We start from the raw sequence: 22,667 nt of genomic DNA, 5'->3' as shown, positions 1-22,667 counted from the left end.
TTTGCCCTGGTAGGCAGACAGGATAATAATTCCTTTGAAGCATGGATTTCTCTCTGAAAACTAATTTTTGCCTCAAAAAGTTGAAGCCATTTTGCACTATCAGCCTTCGAACGTTTGGTGTTCATGTTTAGCTGACTGCTAAACCTCTGGGATTTAATTCCATCTTTAGATAAGTGTTTCCAAAAGGCCTAAACACTGTGCACAGAAGGTGACATCTGTGCATGCAAGGCGGAAGATGGGTATGCAAGCAGCTAGATCTGTGCAGGCACAAGGGCTTTGGAGGTGTACAGCTCCAGGTGGACATTATGTGACCTGAACTGCAAGCTAGAGCAAGTCGCTGTCGTTTGAAAACAAGAATCCCAGCCTATGCTGCGTTAGTCACACGGATGACACTGCTATAACTGCAAGAACTCAAGGGCTTTAGAAGCCTTTGGCTTGACAGCCACTCGCTATCCCACTGAGCTCCCCAAAGAACATGCTCGCTTCACCTGCACTGACTGGGGCGGGGGGAAGCATTTATACATCGCAGGGGAAAAAAAACAACCCCATGCATCAGAAGTTTTTCTAATGGACTAGTTTTACACATGTAGCCCAAGGGAATTGTTCATAATTAGACTGGGGGATCACTCTTCAAATGTCTACTGAATCTTCATTATATGCAAGACCTTCAAGACAAGAGCACAACAAGGCTTAAACTGATGGCAAAATAATGCAGAGGAACTGAAGAATTAAAGTAGGTACTTAATAGCACTCTAAAAAGATGCTGAGAGATGTTTTAGTGTCTGTTGGCAGCAATAGATAGGTTTAAGACATCTCATTCCTCCAGTTTATTTACTGGTTTGTAATTGTCTGGATATGGCCGCTGATTCTTCAGTAATTTAACTTGCTAAAAGCAGACTGGAAAAACAAACCTGCGCCACTGCTGAAGAGCCTGCAAAGTGGGTTGTATGAGCTGGGGACATGTTCTACAACATTCGGGACGGTCAGGATGAACAATTCAAGAGTCCCCTCTTTGGCCCCCTGTACTGACCCACTCCGAACACCGCATCGGACAGGACATCCATGGCCAGTCCACCACGACAGCTCCAGGGCAAGCCACTTACTGGACTTAGGAGTGAGGGGTTTCTGCAGCTGAGGTTAGCACAGGGGAAAGGAAGAAATGGTTGCCCAGCCCCCATAACATAATGAGAGGATGTGTTGGATGCTATCAGAAGTTCCTGCATCAAGCAAAATGTTTACTTTTCCAAAAGCTTTTAGAGAGTGGTATGTAGCAATTATGTGTAAATGAGTCTAGTAGAAAGATGGTTTTTCTCACGTACCGTATACAAACAGCATGTAATCCTCATATGATTTCCCCACCACGTTTGAAGCCTCACAGCGGTATGTACCATTATCTGTTTTGTTTAGGTTACTAATGAGAAGGTTTGTACCAGACAGTACAACGTGTTGAGGCATCTCATCATCTACTCTTAACCATCTCATGTCCGTAGGCCTAGGGAGGAAGGGGAGAAACAGTTGTATTACTAATTCTTACAGACAAGCCGGTCTTCTCAGCATTTCACCCACATACAAAAGTTACATGACAGCAGAAGACCTAAATCAAGAGACACGAGAAAGAAATAACACAAGATTCTTCCTCTGCTTAGTCCTGATCCACACGCCGCTGGAGTTAATCTACAATTGGACAATATACTCAGGGTGTCACTTTTTTGGTGTTGCTTTGAAACAGTTTCACACAAGCAGGAAAAAGCTCATTAATAGATAAGGATGTAATTAAGTAGGTGGGAACCCAAACCCAACTGCTTGAAGCCTATGCTAGAGAGGCTGTCCTGGTAGGCAGAGCAGCTCTGAGCTCTTGAACAACACTTGCTCAGGCACGTGAACCACATTAAGGGAACTGCTAAATTTCAGCGAGTTCAAAACCCTCCAAAAAAGGGCAGAGGGAATTAGTCCTTTTCCCTTTGGCAGCCCGTGTTCATGTCCTGCTGCTAATGGCACTCAAGTGAACGTCAGGTTTGCATAGCTCAGGGAACAGCATTAGTCGGGTACTGCAGAGCCAGACGAGGGAACTGTCGTTTCTCTAAGTCTCAAAATGGCAATAAGGTTTCCTGATGGATTTTCTTCTACCGTTTTTTTTTTGAGAGAGAGGCCCAAATCAAAATCTGGAATTGAGAAAACGTTCTGCAGCACACCATGTAAAAAATACACGATGCCTCTTAGACGACTACTGTCATGAAAACTTAAGAAGGTATTCCCACACAGCCCCCTTGCAAATAACCCACCCCTTAGCGAGCACCAGAATACGGTCTAAAAATACTCTGAATAGAAATGGGGCTGTAAACGCTTCTGATGCAAAAGGGGAGGGACGAGGCACACGGGCCTCATCCAGAGCCAGTGATGTAGCACGCTGCCTGACCGCTAGACAGCCCAAGCACAGGACTTTAAAAACCTTTAAACATGAGCATCTTTAAAATGGCATCTAAAAGCAAATCTGCATTCTCCTATTTTAGAAGCCATCGAGTTTGCTGCCACTACCCAATAAAATGACTTTAAAAAAATAGAATATCTAACTGCAAGTTCCCAATGCCTTTTTAGCTGCATGTAGTATCTTGAAATAAATATACAAGCAGTCTAGAAGGATTGAGATCTGCAGAGTAACAAGTTTCTGCCTACAGCCATGCCAGCATGACTAGAGAAAGAGCATCAGTGTAGATATAAACACTAATGAGATAAGTAAGAATATATGCAGCTACTGCCCCCCTGTTCGACAGCATCCTTCCTTCCCTCTAGAAACAAAACAGAGAGGCATGCAACTTACTCAAATATAGGCTTTTAATGAAAGCAGAGAGGCCTGGAGCTTTTTTTTTTTTTTTGTAGTTGGTTTTGCCTTTAGGGAGAGAGATGAGTCTGTAGCCTCTGATGTAACTGCCCTTTAACCTCACCAAACCAAACAAGCCCAACTCACAAAACCCCCAAAATGAACCAACCCCTCAAGCAAGCACAAAATGGAGTTGAAGGAAAGTCTGGGATTTCTTTGGCTAAAGCATCAGCTAAATCTTGGACAAAGGTAAGGATCTGAATGCAACTTTTGCTCGAACACATGCCCATCAGGCAGCCACATTCTTACTCTGTACCCAAGATGCAGGAGGAAATATGGACTAGGCTAGAGCTTGGCCTGATGATAGCACTAGCAGGAATTTTTGGACAAAACCTGGTTTGTCCCCGTCAGCAAATGCCCACTTCAAAACTTACTTTCAACCCGAGGCGAAACAAAACATTAGCAGAATCTTGAAGGTTCGACAAGCAGAAGTCCTGCATTTCTGACCAGTCCCGACTTCCACTCCTACCTAACCCTACCGTGTGCCTAGACTCCCTTGGGCCGCCTGCTCCAGTATCCCATCCGTGAAAAGGGCGCGCTGCTTCCTGCCTACCTCACTTCACTTCTGGAAGACCCAGCGGTTCCCAACACTTGGAAATCCTGGGATGCAGAGCGGAGCAAGAGTGTCTGTCCCTAAGACAGCTGAGCTCTGGGCATAAGATTTGTGGTGTGGCAGGATATTAGACGTGAATTTACAATACAAAATGGCAGCAAAAAGGCCACCACAGTACTCAGCTGCCTATACTTCCTGGCAGTGCACAAAGAGGTAAAACCCTCCAACTAGATGGCTCTAAGACCACAGCTGGAAAAGCCGATTCAGTTCTGGACCCGTTACCGAAGCCGTAGCCAGGCTGTACGGAGTGCGGAGGAAAGTACTGAACCTGAAGAAAACAAGGAGGTGAGGGGCAGGGCTTATCATAAATGATAGGCTGAGAGGCTCATTAGGGTGGGAGAACAAGTATTTGACCGAAACAGAAGAGTCATTATTGAAGAGAGGCTAGGGCTACAGGACTTAAATGAAAATGAACAGGGGAAAATTTAAACTTTGCTGTCTGAATTCATAGTCAGGGTGTCCAGACTGTGGAATAAGCTCCCTCCAGGGGTGGTGCAGTCACCTACCCTGGAAATCTTCAACAGGAGACTGGACGGTCCCCTCGCTGGGGTCACTTGACCCCAGTTGTCTTGTCCTGCCTAGTGCAGGGGGCTGGACCCGATGATCCACCAGGTCCTGCCAGCCCCTGACAGTCTATGAATGTTTGTCCTGTTGTATCATATACTAAATTGCAGCTAAGGATCCCAAAGGAAAAAAAAATCCCAACCATGTCTACACTGCAAACCCCTCCCAAAAATAAAATCAGGAAGAGTTGTGTGATAAAAGAAGACTATTTTGAACTCTTTTCTATTCAAAGTGATACAAGTTCCAGTTCACGGTCTCATAGTAGGGCTGACGTCCAGATCCACAAAGCATTTCCCTTTCATCCCTCCATGTTTTTATGGCTTAACTACTTTGCCTGCAGTCTCAGGCAGGTGATTTCTACAGCAAGAAGCTAAGGCATGCATGTGCCCCTTCTTCTGCACCGACACGAGCAGCGCTGGGCGACCCGGGGAGACCTGAACTTACTGTGGTTTTCCAAAAACGGAACAGGACAGTTCGAGGGGCTCCCCTTCTCTTGTTAGGCCTTGCACCGGGTAATTCTTCGAAACCCGCACTTCAGGCTTATCTGCGTGACCAAAAAAAAAGGATGTTTAATAAATGATCTCGTCAAACAGAATCAGATGCATCGACACCCCTAAATGAGGCAGTCATCAGTGCTGCGTCTTCCTTTTCCCCCACCATCCCATTCATCTGCTCGGTAAGTAAACCCAGGTTTTCTCAAATTAAATGGACTAATAACACCAAAATGTGTAACACACATAGATAAGAGATTCCTACTCCGAGCGCAGCCCCAACGCTTCCTGGGAAATGCATTTTGTAACAGTGAAGTTTATCTCCGAACTCACTCAAGCTAAAGGGAACTCATTTGCCTTCAAGCTGAGGTGAAACCAGAGATATTTGTGGTGCTCAGAATTGATACATTTTATCATGTATCATATATTACTGTATGACAATACTTTGTGCCACTGCATATTAATATATGTTGGGCTCTACTGGAAGCACTTCTGTTAGGGAAGACGGAGAGAAATCAAATGCCGCTGCCTTTGTTTGAACAAGGCAAGGTTTTAGCTAGTCCAAATGAAACTCTTGTAAATCCTAAAACAAACACAGGGGATTAAAGAGTTTATATCGAGGGAGGCAGCTCAGAAATCCTTTACAAAGGCCCTGTAGGAAAAAGGCCGGAGTCTACAATTAATAAGAAATGCACTGCCTTCAACTACCAAAATACAGATTAAAAACACAATTTCAACTGTAGCTAAAATGTTATCAGCATGAAAAAAAAATCAATTCAAAGCTACAAATGCCATTAAGCCATATATATTTTTTAGAAACTTACTCAACTGGAAGAAATAGGGGAAGGCAGGGGAAAAAAAAAAATCAGTATGCATAAAGGTCGAAACACTTTAGACGTTTTTATTTCCTTCGAGAGTCACTACTGCTGAAACTATTGGCTTGTTGCGTTTTATTAACAGTGTTTAACTCATTAACATGCTTCCTATGGAATAATGGAGATAAAAAAATCCATGGCTGGGTTTAACCAATTTAAACCCTCATAATTTTCAGCAATGGAATAAACTACACCAGTAAATCCTCTCCTGGGATAGCTACACCACAAATGCATTTAATAAACTAATCCCAATCACCGATCCCTCTAGCAGCTATGAAACCACAAGGCATGACGCCAGGGTTTAAAAAAATGGCATCCATATGCTGGTTTACCAGGTCACGATGCACAACTGTAACTTTTTAAAGACACAAAATCATACTACACTGGAAAATATAAAACTTAACATGCTTGAAAACACCAGCTGACCTTCCGAGCAATACGGTTTAATGTTTGTGAGCTGCAAAAGAAATATCCAAGAGTAACTCTTGCAAGCGTTCCAGATACGACCTGAAAAAAGTCAGCCAATCCTGAACAACCAGGACAGTCAATCCTGTGTGCGGTTTTGGGCCCCCCACTGCAGAAAGGATGTGGACAAGTTGGAGAGAGTCCGGCGGATGGCAATGAAAATGGCTGTGGGGCGGGGGGACAGGACTGGTGAGGAGAGGCTGATGGAAATGGGCTGACTGAGTCTGCAGAAGAGAAGACCGAGGAGGATTGAATAGCAGCCTTCCCCTCCCTGCAGGGGGGCTGCAAAGAGGATGGAGCTGGGCTGTTCTCAGCGGGGGCAGATGACAGGACAAGGAACAATGGGCTCAAGCTGCAGCAAGGGAAGTTAAGGTTGGATATTAGGAAAAACTCTCACTAGGAGGGTGGTGAAGCACTGGGACAGGTTACCCAGAGAGGTGGTGGCATCTCCATCCTTGGAGGTTTTTAAGACCCGGCTAGACAAAGCCCTGGCTGGGATGATGTAGTTGGGGCTGGTCCTGCTTGGAGCAGGGGTTGGGCTAGATGTGACCTCCTGAGGTCCCTTTAACCCTCACTGTCTTTGATTGTGTGCTAGCCAGAAGTATGATGTTAGGATCTGGCTCATGGCTCAACTCTGCCTCATAATACTAGAGCCTTCCCAGTGTGGATAGGAACAGGCATCTAGTCTGAGTTAGATACTCGTCGGCATGGATTCCCCTTACATGGGAAGGCAAAATAAGGTCCAAGTCTGAGAGTGGCAACCTAGCTTTGCAATGTACTGTGGTACGAACATGCAAAACAGACCGAGGAAAGGCAAAAGCAATATTGGGATACACAACTGAACTTTCTGTGCTCTGCTTTGCAACCCAAGTAGTCCTTCAGAGCCCTAGCAGCTTGGAAAGCTTAGCAATGCTTCGGTGTGGGGGAAAGCATTAAACTACGCCCAATGCTGTAAGCAAGCCAAGAGTTGCTTCTGTCAGGCTTATATTTTTCCTACCGTGGTCAAGCTAAATCTGTCCCCAGTCAAAAACTGTTTTTTCTTTGCGCTATCCGCTTATTAGTCTTTGTTTTGTGGCAATACAGAGGAACCACAGTCAGATGTCAGAGCCCCGCTATGCTGGATACACACACACACGAGCATGAAGGATGATGCCTGGCCAACACCCGGTACCAAGCAAGTTGCACACAAAACAAATTGTGCTGCTGTCTGCTTCTTTGCTGCACCACTTTGGTTGTCATTAGATAATTTTTCAGTGTTTCTAATGAGTTGTTTACCATCTGCCAATTATATATGCAAATCAATGGGAACATCGAAGAGATCTGCCATCTCAGGGATGAAGTATATGCTACTGACTGTTTCACTTCAAAATTATGTAAAGCAGGACTCTCCCCCCCCATGTACTCTTCATTAACAAAAACAAAGCCAAGTTACTCCTGTTCTACTTTCCTATTACACATTGTCCTCCCAGAAATGACGTACTTACTATAAAACCTTTGCCTGCCTCTCCAAGGGCTGGTGCTCCGGGTTTTATTAATACAACATAAATACACGCATGGGGAAGGAACCTTTTGGCAGAAATCTCACAGTGGAACGTCTCACTAAGTTGGATTTCCCAAAAACTGATGATTATGGAAGACCTTTATGAAATTAAAAAGTACTTCAAAGTTAGGATGGGACTGAAAGGCCAACTGGATGCTCAGAAGGCCTGACATTTTAATAAGGCTGTAATGCAGTAATTTCCCCTTAAAGTGAAAATGTTCCCTCCTTGAGGTAAGGATTTTCTTTCTTCTTCTCCCTAGGGAGAGGTATTTTAGGGTGGTTTGGTTGGTGAGACCTTTGGCTCATGGGTTTGCTCAATGCCTGGCACTGGGGGGACCAAGCACAACTGGGGGGTTCCTAGATGTTTTAAGAAGCAGCTTGAGGTTGGTTCAATTGTTAGGGCAGCTTTGAATATCTGCCACAACGATTTATTGGTTATTCAATATTTTATTTTAAATGGCTACATTTCAAGACTCGCTTAATTAACAAGACCTGTGGAACTAGCCTCCGAGGCAGTTCCTGCGTACCGCAGATAGCACGGTAAGGCACGAGGCCAACAGTGAACAGACTTTTGCTACTCCGTGCCATCTAACCACGCTGAGATCGAAACTGGGAGCCTCTTTATGTCATTATATGGCAGGATTTTTACATAAAAACAAAGCAATTCTATGCATCTTGACCACGGTATTACGCCATTGATAGTCAATTAGATCTAGCAATCTGAAGCTACTTCCTAATGCACTTATTGCTAGCGGGTGTTTTTTTGTTTGTTTTTTTTAAAGAACAGTCCACTAATTTAATAAGGCCCCTTTATTAAGCTAAATTAATTCAAAAGCTAAAGCAATATACAAGGTTTAAATACCAGCCGTCTAAAGGTCACACAGCAGCAGCAACCAATTTGAAAAACTTATTACAAAACCATTTTGGATTTTATGAGATTTCTTTAAAAAATGCACATTTCTTGCCAGAAAAAGTAGAAGAAAAGCTGCTTTTAAAAGAAGTGAGGCCAAAGCTGGCTCTTTCCCCTTGTTGACTGATTACAGTTTAAACGTGCTGGACCCGGCGTGACACTGCATGATCTTTGAGTCAGGAGGTGAAAAATCACAAGGTGTGTCCCCCACCCCCTCAGCCTCCAAACTTAGGTTTTTAACTTCATGAGCAACCAAAAAGCTAAAGATTCCTCCAACTAGATCGTCACGATGAAGCTATAATGCCCCCACTCTCAGGAGTGCTTCCTTGCTGGCACAGGGGTGCGCTTGGCTTGGTCTCGGCCTGCAGGTGCCAATATCCACCTTCGATCTCAAAGCATACCAAGAGGACCCAAGCATCGGTCTTCACCTCCTGGCTGCACAGGGCACGCTGCCCATCGCTGGAGGTCAACGCCAAGCCTGCAGCATCCAAGCCAGTGAGGATGTCCCTGCACGGTCGTGGCTGGCCTGCCTGGCCACATACCCCCGTGCAGTCTGTAGTGCTTGTGATATGTGCACTCGAGCCCTAAGGCTGGCCCCAATTCTCTGTGCCATTACACAGAACCATGCTGTTTCCTGTCTTGTCAACACTTGGGTTTTTTATAAAACTAACCCAAATGCTTTCCCTTTCCAAAGAGCCTAAGTCACCTATCACACCGCTTCCAGAGCCTCTCTGTCAGAAGAGACCTTAAAAAGTTAATATTTATTTGTAGTCTTTAAGGGCAGGAGTGACCGCTACATCATCTAGTCTGACCTCCACTGCAGCCGAAGCCAAACAGGTTTCACCTTACTGAGTTCAACAGTCTGTGTTTGATTATCATAGGAAATGAGGGTTGAAGGGACTTCAGGAGGGCACATCTAGTCCAACCTCTGCTCTAAGCAGAACCAGCCCCAACTACATCCCAGCCAAGACTTTGTCTAGCCAGGTTTTGAAAACCTGCAAGGATGGAGATTGCACCACGTCTCTGGGTAACCTTCCAGTGCTTTACTACCCTCCTAGTGAGACCGTTTTTCCTACTATCCAACCTCAACTTCCCTTGCTGCAACGTGAGCCCATTGCTCCTTGTCCTGCCATCTGCCCCCACTGAGACTAGCCCAGCTCCATCCTCCTTGCAACCCCCTGCAGGGAGGTGAAGGCTGCTATCCAACCCCCCTTGGTCTTCCCTTCTCCAAACTACGTCATCCCAGTTCCCTCAGCCTCTCCTCACCAGCCATGTCCCCTAGTCCACAGTCATTTTTGTTGCCCTCTGCTGGACTCTCTCCAATTTGTCCACATCCTTTCTGTCATGGGGGCCCAAAACTGGACATGGGACTCCAGATGTGGCCTCCTCAGTGCTGAATAGAGGGGAAGAGTCACTGCCCTTGACCTACTGGCACCACACGTACCAATGCAGCCCAGTAAGCCAGCCAGTGCAGCCCAGCGTATGTATTAGCAGGTCCCTTGCAGAAACAACACTTGCCTTGACTGGTAGATGTCTTGTGGCAAGGACTCTCACCTCTCCCTTAGTCACTGTCAAAAAGCCCTTTTGGTACCCAGATTTTTTTTCCCTTTGGAGAAAACAAAAAAGGCACTCGGATCCAAGTTCTCCTCCTGAGCCACTTTCGTCCCAAATCGTATCTGCAGACTTTCCGTGTCTCTACTCTGCTTTGAACATCCTTTTAGAAGTACGGGCAGAAAATTTACACAAAGGTCCCAGCACCGACCAAGCAGCACTGTTTCCAGCGGTAGACTCATCATCCTGCTCACATCTGTCCATCCAAGCATGCCGTCGCCCCTTTCGGGCACTAGGAACTCAGGCCGAGTTGCTGGTTTCCTTGGCCCCCAAGGATCCTTTGCTTGGAAACGTTCCCACCTCTCGTTCATTGTTCCAATGTGTTGAAATCTGCATTTGGCTGTATTAAATTAAAACACCTACCTCGACTCAGACCACTCTCTAGGACTTCCCTATCCTGTCCTCGCGTACCGTTCTGCCAATCCTTTGGGTTAGCTGCAGATTTTAATCGGCAGTGATTTCAGGTTCACTTTGACTCGTTTCGTGAAGGATATTTAGCAACTTTGGGACGGCACCAAACTGCGTATTCTGGCCCCCACCTCTAGACATGCCCCATTTGTGATGATTCCCCATTGACTAATTAGGGATCAACCAGTTCTTCATTTCTCAATCAAATTAACATATGTTTTAATGATAATGCACATTGCCAACTAATCAATCAAAGTGTCACACAAGACTAAGCCCGATGTCTTGCAGTAGTCTATAAAATCTACCTCCTCCCCTTTATCAAAACAACTTGTCAATTTGGGGAACGGGACTGGGTTTCTTTATCCCAGCATGTCCCTGCTTGCTTGTGCACGTACGTTCGGGATCACGCGCAGCTCTCCCTGAGTCAGGAGTTTGTTCTGAAACTTTGGGCTATGAATTCCCTTGCCTACCCTGCTGCTTAGCACAGCCTGTACCAGTTGGCTGTCACTCTCCATCCCTAAGTTGGCTACTTTTCAACAGGGCTGTATGCAAAACAAACTATCCCAAGGGCAACTTGATATTCTTGTTCTAATTATCTATTTTGAAATGGCTGCCCTTAATTAATGCTTTACGTTTATATAGCTCCTTTCATCTCAATCGATTCCCACAGCACTTCCCCAACTGTAGGCCTGCCATTGCTTAGGAATCGCACTTGACTATTGAGTTCACCTTAAACCACAGGAACTGCAAGGGGCACCCGACGGGACAGACGCTGCCAGCTCCCCTGAAAAAGATATATATGCATTTAAAATGCTGTCTTGCAAACAGACTGGGTGCTTATGAAAGGCCCCGCAGCTGCTGCCTGGGGCAGAGCGCTGCTCCATGCACCGAACATGGAGCAGCAAGGCAAGTCTCTTGCCCCAGGCATATCCAACCCGGAGAGACCCTCCTGTTTCTGCCAACACGTGCGTTCCTCCAGGCAGGACAGCGCAGGCTCTGTGGCTTAATTCTGGGACTCTTTGCAGCCAACAAGGCTGCTACCAGGCACCAAAGAGGATTTATAGTTTTGCCCACAACTACCCACGTAACTCCAAGTCTTGTTTTCTGTCGAACCAGGGGAGTGGAGGGTGCGAGTGTGGCTGGCCTCCCCCCTTCCCCCCGCTCCCTGCAGAAATGCGATCAGCACATTTGTAAGGGGGGAGGGCGGTGCAATAAATTTAATTCTGTGGGTGTATACAGTAATTTCACTGTCCACAAGAGTGATTACGAGCTGCAGCGAGCGAGAAAATTGCATTACGCTCATAAAGTACAGAACACGCTTTTTGGGGCTGTGTCAATCATGGCAGAGTTGAGTCAACGCGCTCCACTTGCCCCCCCCGTTCTCCAGGAGTTTCAGTGCAAGCGATACCGGGTGTACGACCCAGGATGATGCCCCTGCAGGAGACGGGCCCACTTTAAATATACAACAACAGCGCTGAAATGCAATCATTAATTATTTAACAACAACAGCCTGTGAAATATTTCTCCAGCTCACGAGAGCTTTGCAAAAACTCGGCCCATTTCTGACCTTTGCCACCTGGCAAGAGCAGCCGGCTAATCACCGTTCACGGACGATACAGTCCATCAGACTGAAGTCAGAGCACAGCCAAAGGTTTTCTTCCCAAACGCCGCCTCCAAAAATCAACCAAATGAACAAACAAGCTGTTTAAATCGCATTGAAATTCATGGTGTGTACCTACACAGAGCAAGAACAGATATTAATGCTCTTTGATTCCCCTTCAATGCAAAATCTCGTGCTCATTAATGACACCTGTGTCTCCAAGCAGATACACAGATATAGCGCAACATGTGTGCTGCTCTCTAAGACAGGGGCACGTTTCCAGGACAAACCCAAAGGGTTTAACTCTGCTCCAAACTTGTTACGCGCTGACATTTTCCCAGTGACCAGGAAACGCAGACAAAGAGGAATTCTTCTCTAATGGTGCTGAGAGAAAAGGAGTTTGTTGCCTCAACATGTTTTTGTTTAATCCCAGATCTTGTGCCAAGCAATTCTTCTGATGACTCAGTTAGGAAGTCCCCTGCCAAAGCTGTGCGTTTGTCATACAATTTTAAAGTTTAAAAATCCTTTTTCCAATTGATCGTCTCAATCCCTAATGAGTGTGGCCCTGCTGGATTTATGACAGATGTTCTCCTCGGAAACATATCTTCAGGTCAAGGAGTATATCCTCTATCCTCCTCTACCTTCCCTCATTGCAAGCAAAGATTAGGTTTAATTTAGCTTCCGGGTACTCTTCCCCTCATTTTCTGATGTGCAAGAGGTATTACTTGTACGCTCACCTTCCAAGTCTCTGGGTTTTGGACCGTTGTTTATAACACAGGGTAGAATCGTTTTGGCTAATAAATAAAATTAATAAGCAAAATGTCCAAAGAAATGTGATTTTCAGCAGTTTTGCTCCGTGGGAAACATCACAAAAACATCAGAGGCAAAAACGCCTATGTAAGCTAATTACGGGAAACAACTTTGATTGTTAAAATAATAAAAAAGCCATCCGTTCAGCTGGTATTTAGTGTGAAGCTTTGCAGGTGCTCTTCACATAAACATAGGCTGGGACCTAGAGTTATCTCCTTTCAATCAGCGTACTTTTTTTATAATATAAGAGGTCAGGAAAACTAATATTTCTGTGCAGGCTAATAAGATCATGTATGTCATCATAGCACAGGGATTTATCCCACCCCAGAAGTGTGTGTTGGCAGTGCTGGTTGTCTAGCTGGGCTTTTTAACTCAGCTTTTCTATTGCTAGGAGCACCCATTAGTACCAATGCAATGGCCCGTGTTGTGAATAAATATCAATAGGAGTTCCCAAAATAGACAGCTCTGTCAAAATGAACGGATCTTGTTTTTCAATGAATGGCTAAACGGGTGACTGACAGTTCATGATGAGTCCCGCAAAGCCTTTTGGATACGAAGCACCTTTTTTTTTTTAAGAAGCCCTCTCTGAAATAACAAGAAGAGATTTTTAAGCATGTAACTTGTAACGGGAACGCAAAGTAAAGGGAAAAATCAAAGCGAAGATGCTCCGGCCTTCTTATCCCATTGTGCCTTTGCCGATTCTTTTCCGCACAATGGTAGGTATTCAGAACAGTGTCAAACCTTGACTCTGAATGCCTGGCTTGCCTGTGCATGGCCACCTTGATGTTATTTAGATTGTTCTCCTCTATTTAATGTATAGCATGCTTTTCTCGTTAAGCAGCTTGTTACACTATTAGAGGTACTTCCTCAGATGGTAAACTCTACAACCTTTGCCATCAATTAGACATCCTATTACAGGCAACCATAACGTAACAGGAGTGCAGCTCTACCAGAAGCATATGCACGTTCAAAGAAATGGCTAGTTACCTGGTTTCTGGGGGCTGCGCGTACCAAAACATTTTATTTTTTACTTCAAAACATAAAACTTGGTTCTCAGAGAGAGGAGAGGTCTTTGAACTCTAAGATGTTGTGTATAATTATTTCCCATTTTAAACATTTAACGACATGCTGCCGCCGTGTGCTTGCTGAGCCTCAAGTCCAGGCCCTACTCTATGTTCTTCATTCCCAACAACATTCCTCGGAGAAAACCTTATTAATGAGCTTGCAAACAAGAACCCAACTGGGAAATGTCACAAACAAGAACGGCTAATGCCCCAGAAAATCAAATAACTGAACACTTGGCTGATCGTGATGTCTTTCATATTTACAATAAAACGCGCGCGCGCGCCCGCCCCCCCCTTAAATCACAGATTCGGAAGGGGTCAATACCTCACTAAACAAAACGACTCATTTATTTGTTTAGAAATCTCCCGATGATAAATTACATTGATGTTAATCACTTCACTGCATACTGTGCAATTAATATTTGCACTCACCAGAAACAAGGATTACTGAAGGTACGACAGCACACGCACAAGCCTGATTTTTAACATAATTGGGCACAAAGAAGTCTCCTGGCATAGTAACAAGCAGAGGTCACAATGGTTTCCATGGGTATATATATATTTTATAAATGCTCCTAAGGACATGACAAAGACCAGTGTTCAATTAATTGGGACTTAAACCCACAAGCTACAACAAGGCAGGTGTCAAGACTTTTCCTTTTGTCCTCCCTTCCCAAGGCTACACAACAAGAAAACAGAAAAGAGCCACAAAGGCTGAATGTAAAATGTTCTCGGGGTATCTGGCTTCATCCAACTCCTTAATGGCCTTTTAATGTATTTTGTTGCTTCATTTCCTTTCTAAAATTATACTTAACAACCCCTTCCCCAAACAACCCTCGTGGAATGATCTGAATTCACATGAGAGCTCCCGCAGACAGAGCCACTGGATATTTCCAAACCAACACGATGCACGGTAGCGTTTCCGTCCATGGCACAAACTCATGCATTTGCTGGTGCGACTATTAATCAAGCACGAAAGTGTTGCTTGGACTCCGGGTACACAGCACCTACTTGTCAGACTCGGTTTGGCGTCTAAAAGCATTGCCAAGAAGTTTTAATTCACATTATGAGAGGCTTGTTTGCAGAGATTTCATTTTAATAGTATTTTCCACATTCAGAGAGCAGCATTTATCTCCAAAATTCACAAAGGGCCAGACCTTGCTGCTCTTTACTCGCAATGAAGTGGCTTACTCTACAAGTAGGACATAAGGAAGAGTGGCAAAAAAATACCCGCTCTGTTTTGCTGATGGCAGGAAAACTGTTCTCAACGCCCTCTGGGGATGACCAAGTCTCATTTTCCGAACTGTTGGTTGGGCCAGTTAACAAGTCGAGTTTCAGAGGCCAGAATAAGGCACCGCCGCCTATTCTGTCTGTTTACGTGAGTGCTTGCAATTCTGTTCTAATTTCTTTGCATACTTCACAGTGCGGGAGGCTATCAACCATGATTCATGAAAGAACCTCTCATACCTGATATTACAACTGCCCTATTATTATTGGTTTATTGCTAGTTTTACGGTACCCCAGCAAGCCTGCAATGGGCTACTGCATTGCTTAAGGAGTGGATAATCTTAGCACGTAACAGGATGCTTGTGAAGAGTCAGATGGGACAAGCCAACAATCGAACAAGCCTTGCTTAACTAATGAGTAACAGTCTTATTACCTCTTGGCTAAGAAGAGGGGAAGAGCCAGTGGGGCGGGGGTGGGGGGATATACAGGTACTAAGGGGCTTGCAGCTTAGCAAGACGCACGTTTCCGAGCTTCTGCAGGGCAGTCGCAGGAACTGGAAAGCAGAAGTCCTGTTGTCCGCAACTATGCACGCGCAGCTCTGCAACAGGTGGGGAAATGCGTAGAAAGGGCTCCACTCCGGGAGAAAATCAGCTTTCTTCTGCTCATTAGAGAAGCAAGGCTGACCAAAGCAGGAAGCCCACTCTACCGAAAAGTGCCGCAGAACTTTTCATAACTACCAATCCACCATCTTTTCTCCCTCTCGCACGGCTGGCAGCTGCACTAGCACAGGCTCCCAGCATCACGCTGGCTGGGGCAAGATTTGCAGCAGACCACCTGAATCTATCAGCACTATTTCCTGCAGCACTCAAAGATTTAGCATTTCCACTGACACAAAGGTATTTTTTTTAACCAGCAAAATCATGACTGCTTGATCTTTCTCTTGCTGAGAAAGCCTAAGCCCAGACAAAGCACCTTCAGGTTTTGCCAGGAGGTAGGTAGCTAGCACAAAACCCCACCCCTGGCCATGGGTGGCCTCATTTAGTTTCCCCCGAAGTAAAAACTACAGTGCCTTGTCTCCACTGGAGAAGGGAACATGCCTTCGCTATCCTGTGGTTTCAAGCAAGCGTGCTTCTAGCAAGCGAAGGGCCAGCTTCAAATTATCTCGACTAGTCCCTTCCAGGGCACCACAGGGGAGGGGATTTGGAGCAAGCACGGCCCGAGGTGGTATGGCTGAGAGCCATTTTATAAAAAGTTCTTGGAGTTGCTGGTACAGTCGGGGAGGGGAAAGAAGATTCTCAAGCCTGTAATTTTCTTTGAACCATCACACACAAGAAAACGCTCAAATGGATCTTAATTAAAACTCAGCGAAAGATGGCCCTTTCCAGACTCGGATCTGGGGCGCACATTTTCCAAATGCCGTTTCTCAAATGCAACATGGTCTAAAAAAAATCTGAAAACACATTTCTAATGGAATTAGGTACCCAGTTGAAGTAGGGCTTTAGAAAGCACCTGAGTGAGTTAGGACCACAAGTGCTTTTTACTTTGAGGGATACCTGTATTCCTAATTTGTTGGGAGGCTTGAGACTCTCCTACCTGGAGGGACCTATTAAAAAAAAACAAACAAAAACCCCAGAATTTCCCAGTGGATATTGTATGGAGATAATTTAGTCTGAGGGGAAAATGAAGAACTTGTTTACCAGGGAAAGTTACTCTGATTTCTGTGCAACTGCTTCCTTTGATGGCTGCTCCAGACTCGCCTTTTCTTTGATGTCTGGAATTTGCACCATGCCTGCTGGTTAATCTGTGGTTTGGTTTCCTTTCCAAGAGAACCACAGAAAGCCAATGTCACAGCTGCTCTGAACTGTGCAGGGAATAACCCAAGTGCATCAGTCTTGGAAAATCATTACAAACTGTGTGGGACAATATCCAATGCCTGAAAATGCTTTTTTTTTTTCTTTTTCCCCTCCAAGAAACAGAGACTGCGCTGAACACGTTTGCTTTTGTGGGTCTCGTTTTGCATTGTTTAGGAGGATGGCAATTCCCCCAACCTCCTCCTGGCTTTGCTGTTTTTTCTTCCAACTAATTTTACCAGGTATCAACGGATTCTGGATTCCAGTCGAACAAAAATGAGCTCCTTACCTTACAAAGCACCGTTCTTCTTCCCCTACCTCATCCCACCACCCAACACATCCGTACTTGACTCTGCCATACCAAGTGCACCAAGATACCCTGGACCCGTGCAGGTATTGGCAGGCACTGATGCTCGAGGGGTGGCAGGTACCCTCCACCCCCTCGTAGGCTGGAAATGGCCTCAGAAGACATTGCTGTTTTTCTGTCAGGGCCACTCTCGAGTTGCACCTGCCTGTGGCCACAGCGACACAAGCCGAGGAACACTGCTTCGGCACGGCGCGATCAAGGAATGTTAATTGCCACTTGTTTGGAGATCCGGTGCTCTGTAAATCTGGAGGTAACAAAGTGGTCAGCTAAAGTGCACGGAACAGCAATTTAAAGGGCTGCTTCGCTCTGATTGCAAATTCCTTCTCTAAAAAGCTATTGAGAAAGTGACAATTAGGCCTGATTTTTGGATTATAATTTCTCTAAAGGGCAAGGTCTGTGTCAATGGAAGCTCTGATCCAGGCGTCAGTCAATGATGACAAGTGGATTCCCCCCGCCTCCTTTGCCGTTCCTGTTTGCCACATCTGCCTGCCTTCCTCTCCCGTCCTACCCAGACCCACTCCAAGGGGCAGACAGAGCACCGCACCGCATGCTGCAGCCTCTTCCAGATGGCTTCTCACGTTCCAGCAATGAGACGCCTGCGGAATAAGGCCTATGAGATCTTATATTGACTCCCCATCCGAGGGCTCCACAGGGGTTTGGCAAGGAAGGGGAGCACCATTGCACCCATGTTTGAGATGGGGAAACTGATATACACGGAGGCAAACAAACACTTCAAGGACTGCTAAGAAGCAGTGTCCTGCGTGCAGATAGATGCTTTGAAAACACACAGAGAGAACCTGGGTCTTCCCCATGGCACCCAGACAACACTCCCAAGCAGCGTGATGGTGTGATCTGTGCCTTGCTGGAAAAGCAGCCTGTAGGAGCCCGCTCTGAAGGGCAGCATGGTGCCCAGCAGATTCCCTTTGGTGCCCATCCCCCCTGTACCTCTTCGTGTGGTCAGTAATACTCCCAGACCAAGGGAAACCAGCACCAGCAGCTGCACCGGGGTCCCCCAACCGTGGCTCGTGGTTCTGATTCTGCTCTAACCAATTCATGCTGGCCCCATTTTCTGCCAAAGGCCTATATCACAGCATTCCCACTTAAACCCCCGCCTGAGGTCCTTGGGGAACCTCTCCTGGGCAGACCCGAATACATGTACGGGCAAACCGGCTGGCCGCCTGGGGCCCGGACAGAAAGGGGCCCGAAAATGGGGGGGGGGAAATTAATTGCAAAAAAAAGTTTATACGGGACTGGCAATGTTATTAGTTGAGGACGAATTATTTAAAAGCATCGATACCACAGACTTTCGCAACAAAAAAATCATCCTCTCTGGCAAAGGGAAGCCTGATACTAAAAGTTTGCCCGGGGTGGCCAGGAGTCTGGGTGCAGCGCTGCTCCTGGGGAGTGTTTTGGTCCTAGGCTTGCAACCAATTCTCTGCCCCTGGTGTTTTCAAGAATAGGTCGTTAGAAAGAAATTGCACAGCGAGTCCAGGGACAGGCAACAGCCTGCAGACCCCTCACTGCTTGGACACCAGTCCAAAGCTACGACAGACTGGCACCGACTAGCAATGGTTTCCATGCGATGGCCCCCTCTCCATCCACCAGGAGCGGGGTCATGGTCAATCGCCTGGCTGGGAAGGATGCACCACGGGGCCCAGGTGACTCCTCCGCCCAGGGGGAGAAGTACAGCACGGGGAGAAGGGGGCTGCACACGAGGTGATGTGCGGCTCCTTGAGCTATTTGTGTTCTGCCGATAAAAAAACCAGGGAACAGGTCTGCAGGGCTGTTCGGCTGGTGCCTCTCGCAAGCTCCAAGTTGAGTTCAGGACAAAATGTCAAGTCAAACATGCTGGTGCACGAGACCTCTTCACATTTAGCCCCCTTCCCCTTCCAGAAAGCTCTGCATTAAGTCCATTCCAACAATTGAGTGTTAAGCTCCAACTAACACCTCTCCTTCCCCTGGAGATACCCAAAGAGAGGCCTAAAATTAGCGATAAGTGAAAAAATACCCTTTGCAGCAGATAAAGCCTATAGTGCTTTATCTGAAGGTTTTGGATGTCCCCCGAGACCTTCAGATAACCATAGTTTACATGTGCTTTGTTACCATTGTGCATGGAGACCTTTAAAAGCTGCAACTGAAAGGATTCAGAAAGGATTTATTTTCTCTTTCAATAGACAAGCAGAGAAGGAGCCTGCACCCCATACTTCAGGCGCTCTTTTAAAAAAAGTGACCCATTTCTATCATACCAAAAGGTCAGCACTGCAGTGAAATTTCCAACGGGAAGCCTTAAGCTAACCTGACCCCTTTCTAAACAAGTAAAAAACCCTGCAAGATTTCAATTTCTCTGTATAATTTGAGAAATGGGATTTTTTTTTTTTGGTTAAGTATTTGATCAAGCCTCACAAAGGTGCTAATGTATTATTAAAGCTAATGGAGCTCTACAAGAAATGTTAATGGACATTAAGTTTGCATAAATGAATTACACATTAGCACAGTCACAAGAAATCTAGTATCTGCCAATTTAGGTAGTATCTGATCATTTCTGTTTTCCCCATTATAGAGACATTACTTCACGCTAGTTTTGGCGATAGGAGAATTGTAAGCAGAATGCTCGTAATGAAGCCACATAATGAAGTAGATGAAATAAATTAACACAATCCCCCTACTCCGGGTCTGCAATAGCAGGTTTGAGATGAACTACAAAAGGAAAACTTGGGAGGCGTCTCGGCAGCCTCCTCGCTTCGCCGTTCTCTTGCGTCGGGGCCCCGCTGCCCCCGTCTCACGCAGCCGATCCAATGGTGGAGGCGCTGCAGCGACGCGGACGGGCCCGTATTCCATTACGCCAATAAAATACCAGCTATCTCTGCCGTGCGTTGCCCCATAGGTATTTTCAGAGGCGTACCTTTCCCTATCTGTATACATCAACTGTGATGAACGGCAGAGCAGTTCATAAAGAGCCAAGCGAAACGCTCTACCTAGCTGTTATCTTGATAGCAGTCAGCAGCATTAAAACTTCAGGAATATCAGCCGGCAAAGGCAGACTAATCTTAACTTACCTTCTGCATTCCACTGGATTTTTAAACCACATTGTACGCACCGCGACAGTCTCTCTTGCATCAGAGCAGGTGTCTCTCGATTTGTTTACCAATGAAGAATTGCAGTCAGTTATCTTAAATTGTGGCACCGCAGTGTAAGTTTTAAGAAATAAATACGCTGGTAAAAAAAGGTAAGACTCCAAATTCATCTGCTGTGACATAATTGTAAGGCCTAGCTAGCAACCTTTCACGCTGCTAAATCTGGGTAAAGCAAGTTCTTCTCCAAGAATAAAACCAGGTCTGTGGAATTATAGCAAACTGGCAAGGGAAAGCCATTGTTTCATCCATTCAACAATACCCAATACTTTGATTTCTACATTTTGGCAACAAGATATAAGTGCTATGTACACTGTAATAAAACCTAATTACATAATTAATGGTTTCTAACGTCTTTTTAAGTGAGGATCTTTACACAATGGAAGAATAAAAATCACTGGGACTCACACATGACTTCTAGGTAGCGCTGGATCTGCAAATCCTTGACAGCAGGGTGATCCACCAGACAGATGACAGGGATGCCGTCATCCTCCCGTCCCACTCTCAACAGAAGTTGACTGGTCACTGTATACATATCAGACCACTGCTCCACTTCAGACTTGCCTGTCAAAGGATGAGAGCCAGAGAGAGAGAGGGAGAAAGAGCAGAATAATCATGGGAGAGCATATCCATGTTACCTTCACATTATCTGTGCATTCATATCACCACGCAGCACATGATACACAGACCTCTGGCTTCCATTTTTCCTTTCTATGGCATCTGAACAGTCCCAAGAAGGAAAAGTGCACATGGAAAACCATCCTCCTCCCACCAGGCCATGGAAAGCCAAGATATACAATGCACTGCTACACGGACTAAGAATTCCCTAAAACTCCTGAGCTCCTAAATCACTGGGGCCACACATCTCCTTAACCCTCACAACTTTTCATCAACAAAGTGACCAACTAGAACAAAGTAAGGAAAGATGGAAATGAAACCATTTCAGTGGTGGCACTGAGAGACCCTGCAGGAAACACTGGGGCAGCCGGCCGGCATGCGGTACGCTGCAGGGCTCCTTCATAAAACACAGGGCGGGAAGGAGGGAATCTCAGGAAGAACCAGAGAGTACACAAACTCAGCAAGTATCTGCTGCCTGTACAGCACTGCCACTGGCTAAGAGGCGCTGGTGGCATTTTTAGCGTTCAGGTCATGCAGCTAAAATGGTAAGACAGCAACAACCCCCTTTTTCAAACACTCCCGTAGAACATGCAATTAAACAGGGGAGAGGGCTGATGGGAGCTGCAGAAACTACAACTCATTATGACTACAGAAAGGGGTTTCTAACTGCAAAAGTTCCTCGTTTTTTTGCTAGGTGCAAACTGCGCGACATAAAAAACACACAAAGCTATGGCAGTCCCTATTTCTGTTAAAAAACCCACGCGGCCAAAGGAACAGCAGGGTGATGTGGTATTTCAAGAGGCTACTACTTGTTTGGCAGTCTTCAGAGATACAGGGATGCTGGAATTCAATTGCTGATGCAAGCAAGCTCGATAAAGATGCTGGACCGGTCAAGCACAAAGGGTTGATCACCGCTGTACTTGTGCCCTCTAGAAAGGGAAGAGCCAAGCAAGGCCATTTGAAGATCCATGCCTCGCTTAGATGACAACAGGTGCTGGAAAGCAGCTGGCTCTGTGGGACGCTACTACAAGTGGTGGCAGCTTTGCATTCTGCTATTATCAGCATACGTTCAGCATGGGCCATTGTACTAAGACGCCCGTAGGAGGAAAAGGATGATGTTGTACGTCCTCGAATGGAGGACTTTGTCTTGTCGTCGCAGGGGGGTTACATTTGACGCTACGTGTCTGACTTCGGTTAAGGAGGCCCGGGTGTCTCACATGGGGCAGAGGTGATGCCAACCAGCCTCGCATCCACGTGTATGCCGACTTAAACAAACAGCGTGTCATGTGCAATCAATGTCAGTGACTTCCTTGTACAAATACTACACGCACTAGACTTTATAGCGTGGGAGAAACTCATTTCATATGAATATTCAGCACATACACAATGCTGTGCAAAGGTGAACTGAAAAGCTTTACAAGGCAGAGAGCTGATGCTCTCAGTGATGCCTAAAACAGGGCAGAAAGCTACATTAGCAGCAGCAGCAACCATAACAAATTCCCTTCCCAGCTTTAGAAGTCAGCAAGGTCACAAGCAGCTGAAGAGCAAATCCAGAACACTGAACTCAGGTTCTGGCAGGCGGGTAATGGACATAATGATATTCAACCCTTCCCGGCTAAAATGCAATTGTCATTTAAATCCATCA

At 45.8% G+C, this 22,667-nt stretch overlaps 1 protein-coding gene across 2 annotated transcripts in view; it reads right to left on the bottom strand.

The window, feature by feature from the left end:
* CADM1 (cell adhesion molecule 1) overlaps positions 1-22,667 on the bottom strand; it is a 190,367-nt gene that overhangs the window by 38,192 nt on the left and 129,508 nt on the right. For both annotated transcript variants that reach the window (XM_006030335.3, XM_006030336.3), the window contains exons 5-7: positions 20,813-20,968; positions 4,500-4,599; positions 1,320-1,492 (exon numbers count right to left, since the gene is read on the bottom strand). In XM_006030335.3, coding sequence (XP_006030397.1) covers positions 1,320-1,492; positions 4,500-4,599; positions 20,813-20,968 — 429 coding nt within the window. The remainder of the gene's footprint in view (positions 1-1,319; positions 1,493-4,499; positions 4,600-20,812; positions 20,969-22,667) is intronic.

Source organism: Alligator sinensis, unplaced genomic scaffold (genome assembly GCF_000455745.1).
Source record: "Alligator sinensis unplaced genomic scaffold, ASM45574v1 scaffold1626_1, whole genome shotgun sequence".
NCBI lineage: Eukaryota > Metazoa > Chordata > Crocodylia > Alligatoridae > Alligator > Alligator sinensis.
The sequence above is the reverse complement of the archived record's forward strand: the minus strand, read 5'-3'. Positions and strand labels throughout refer to the sequence as shown.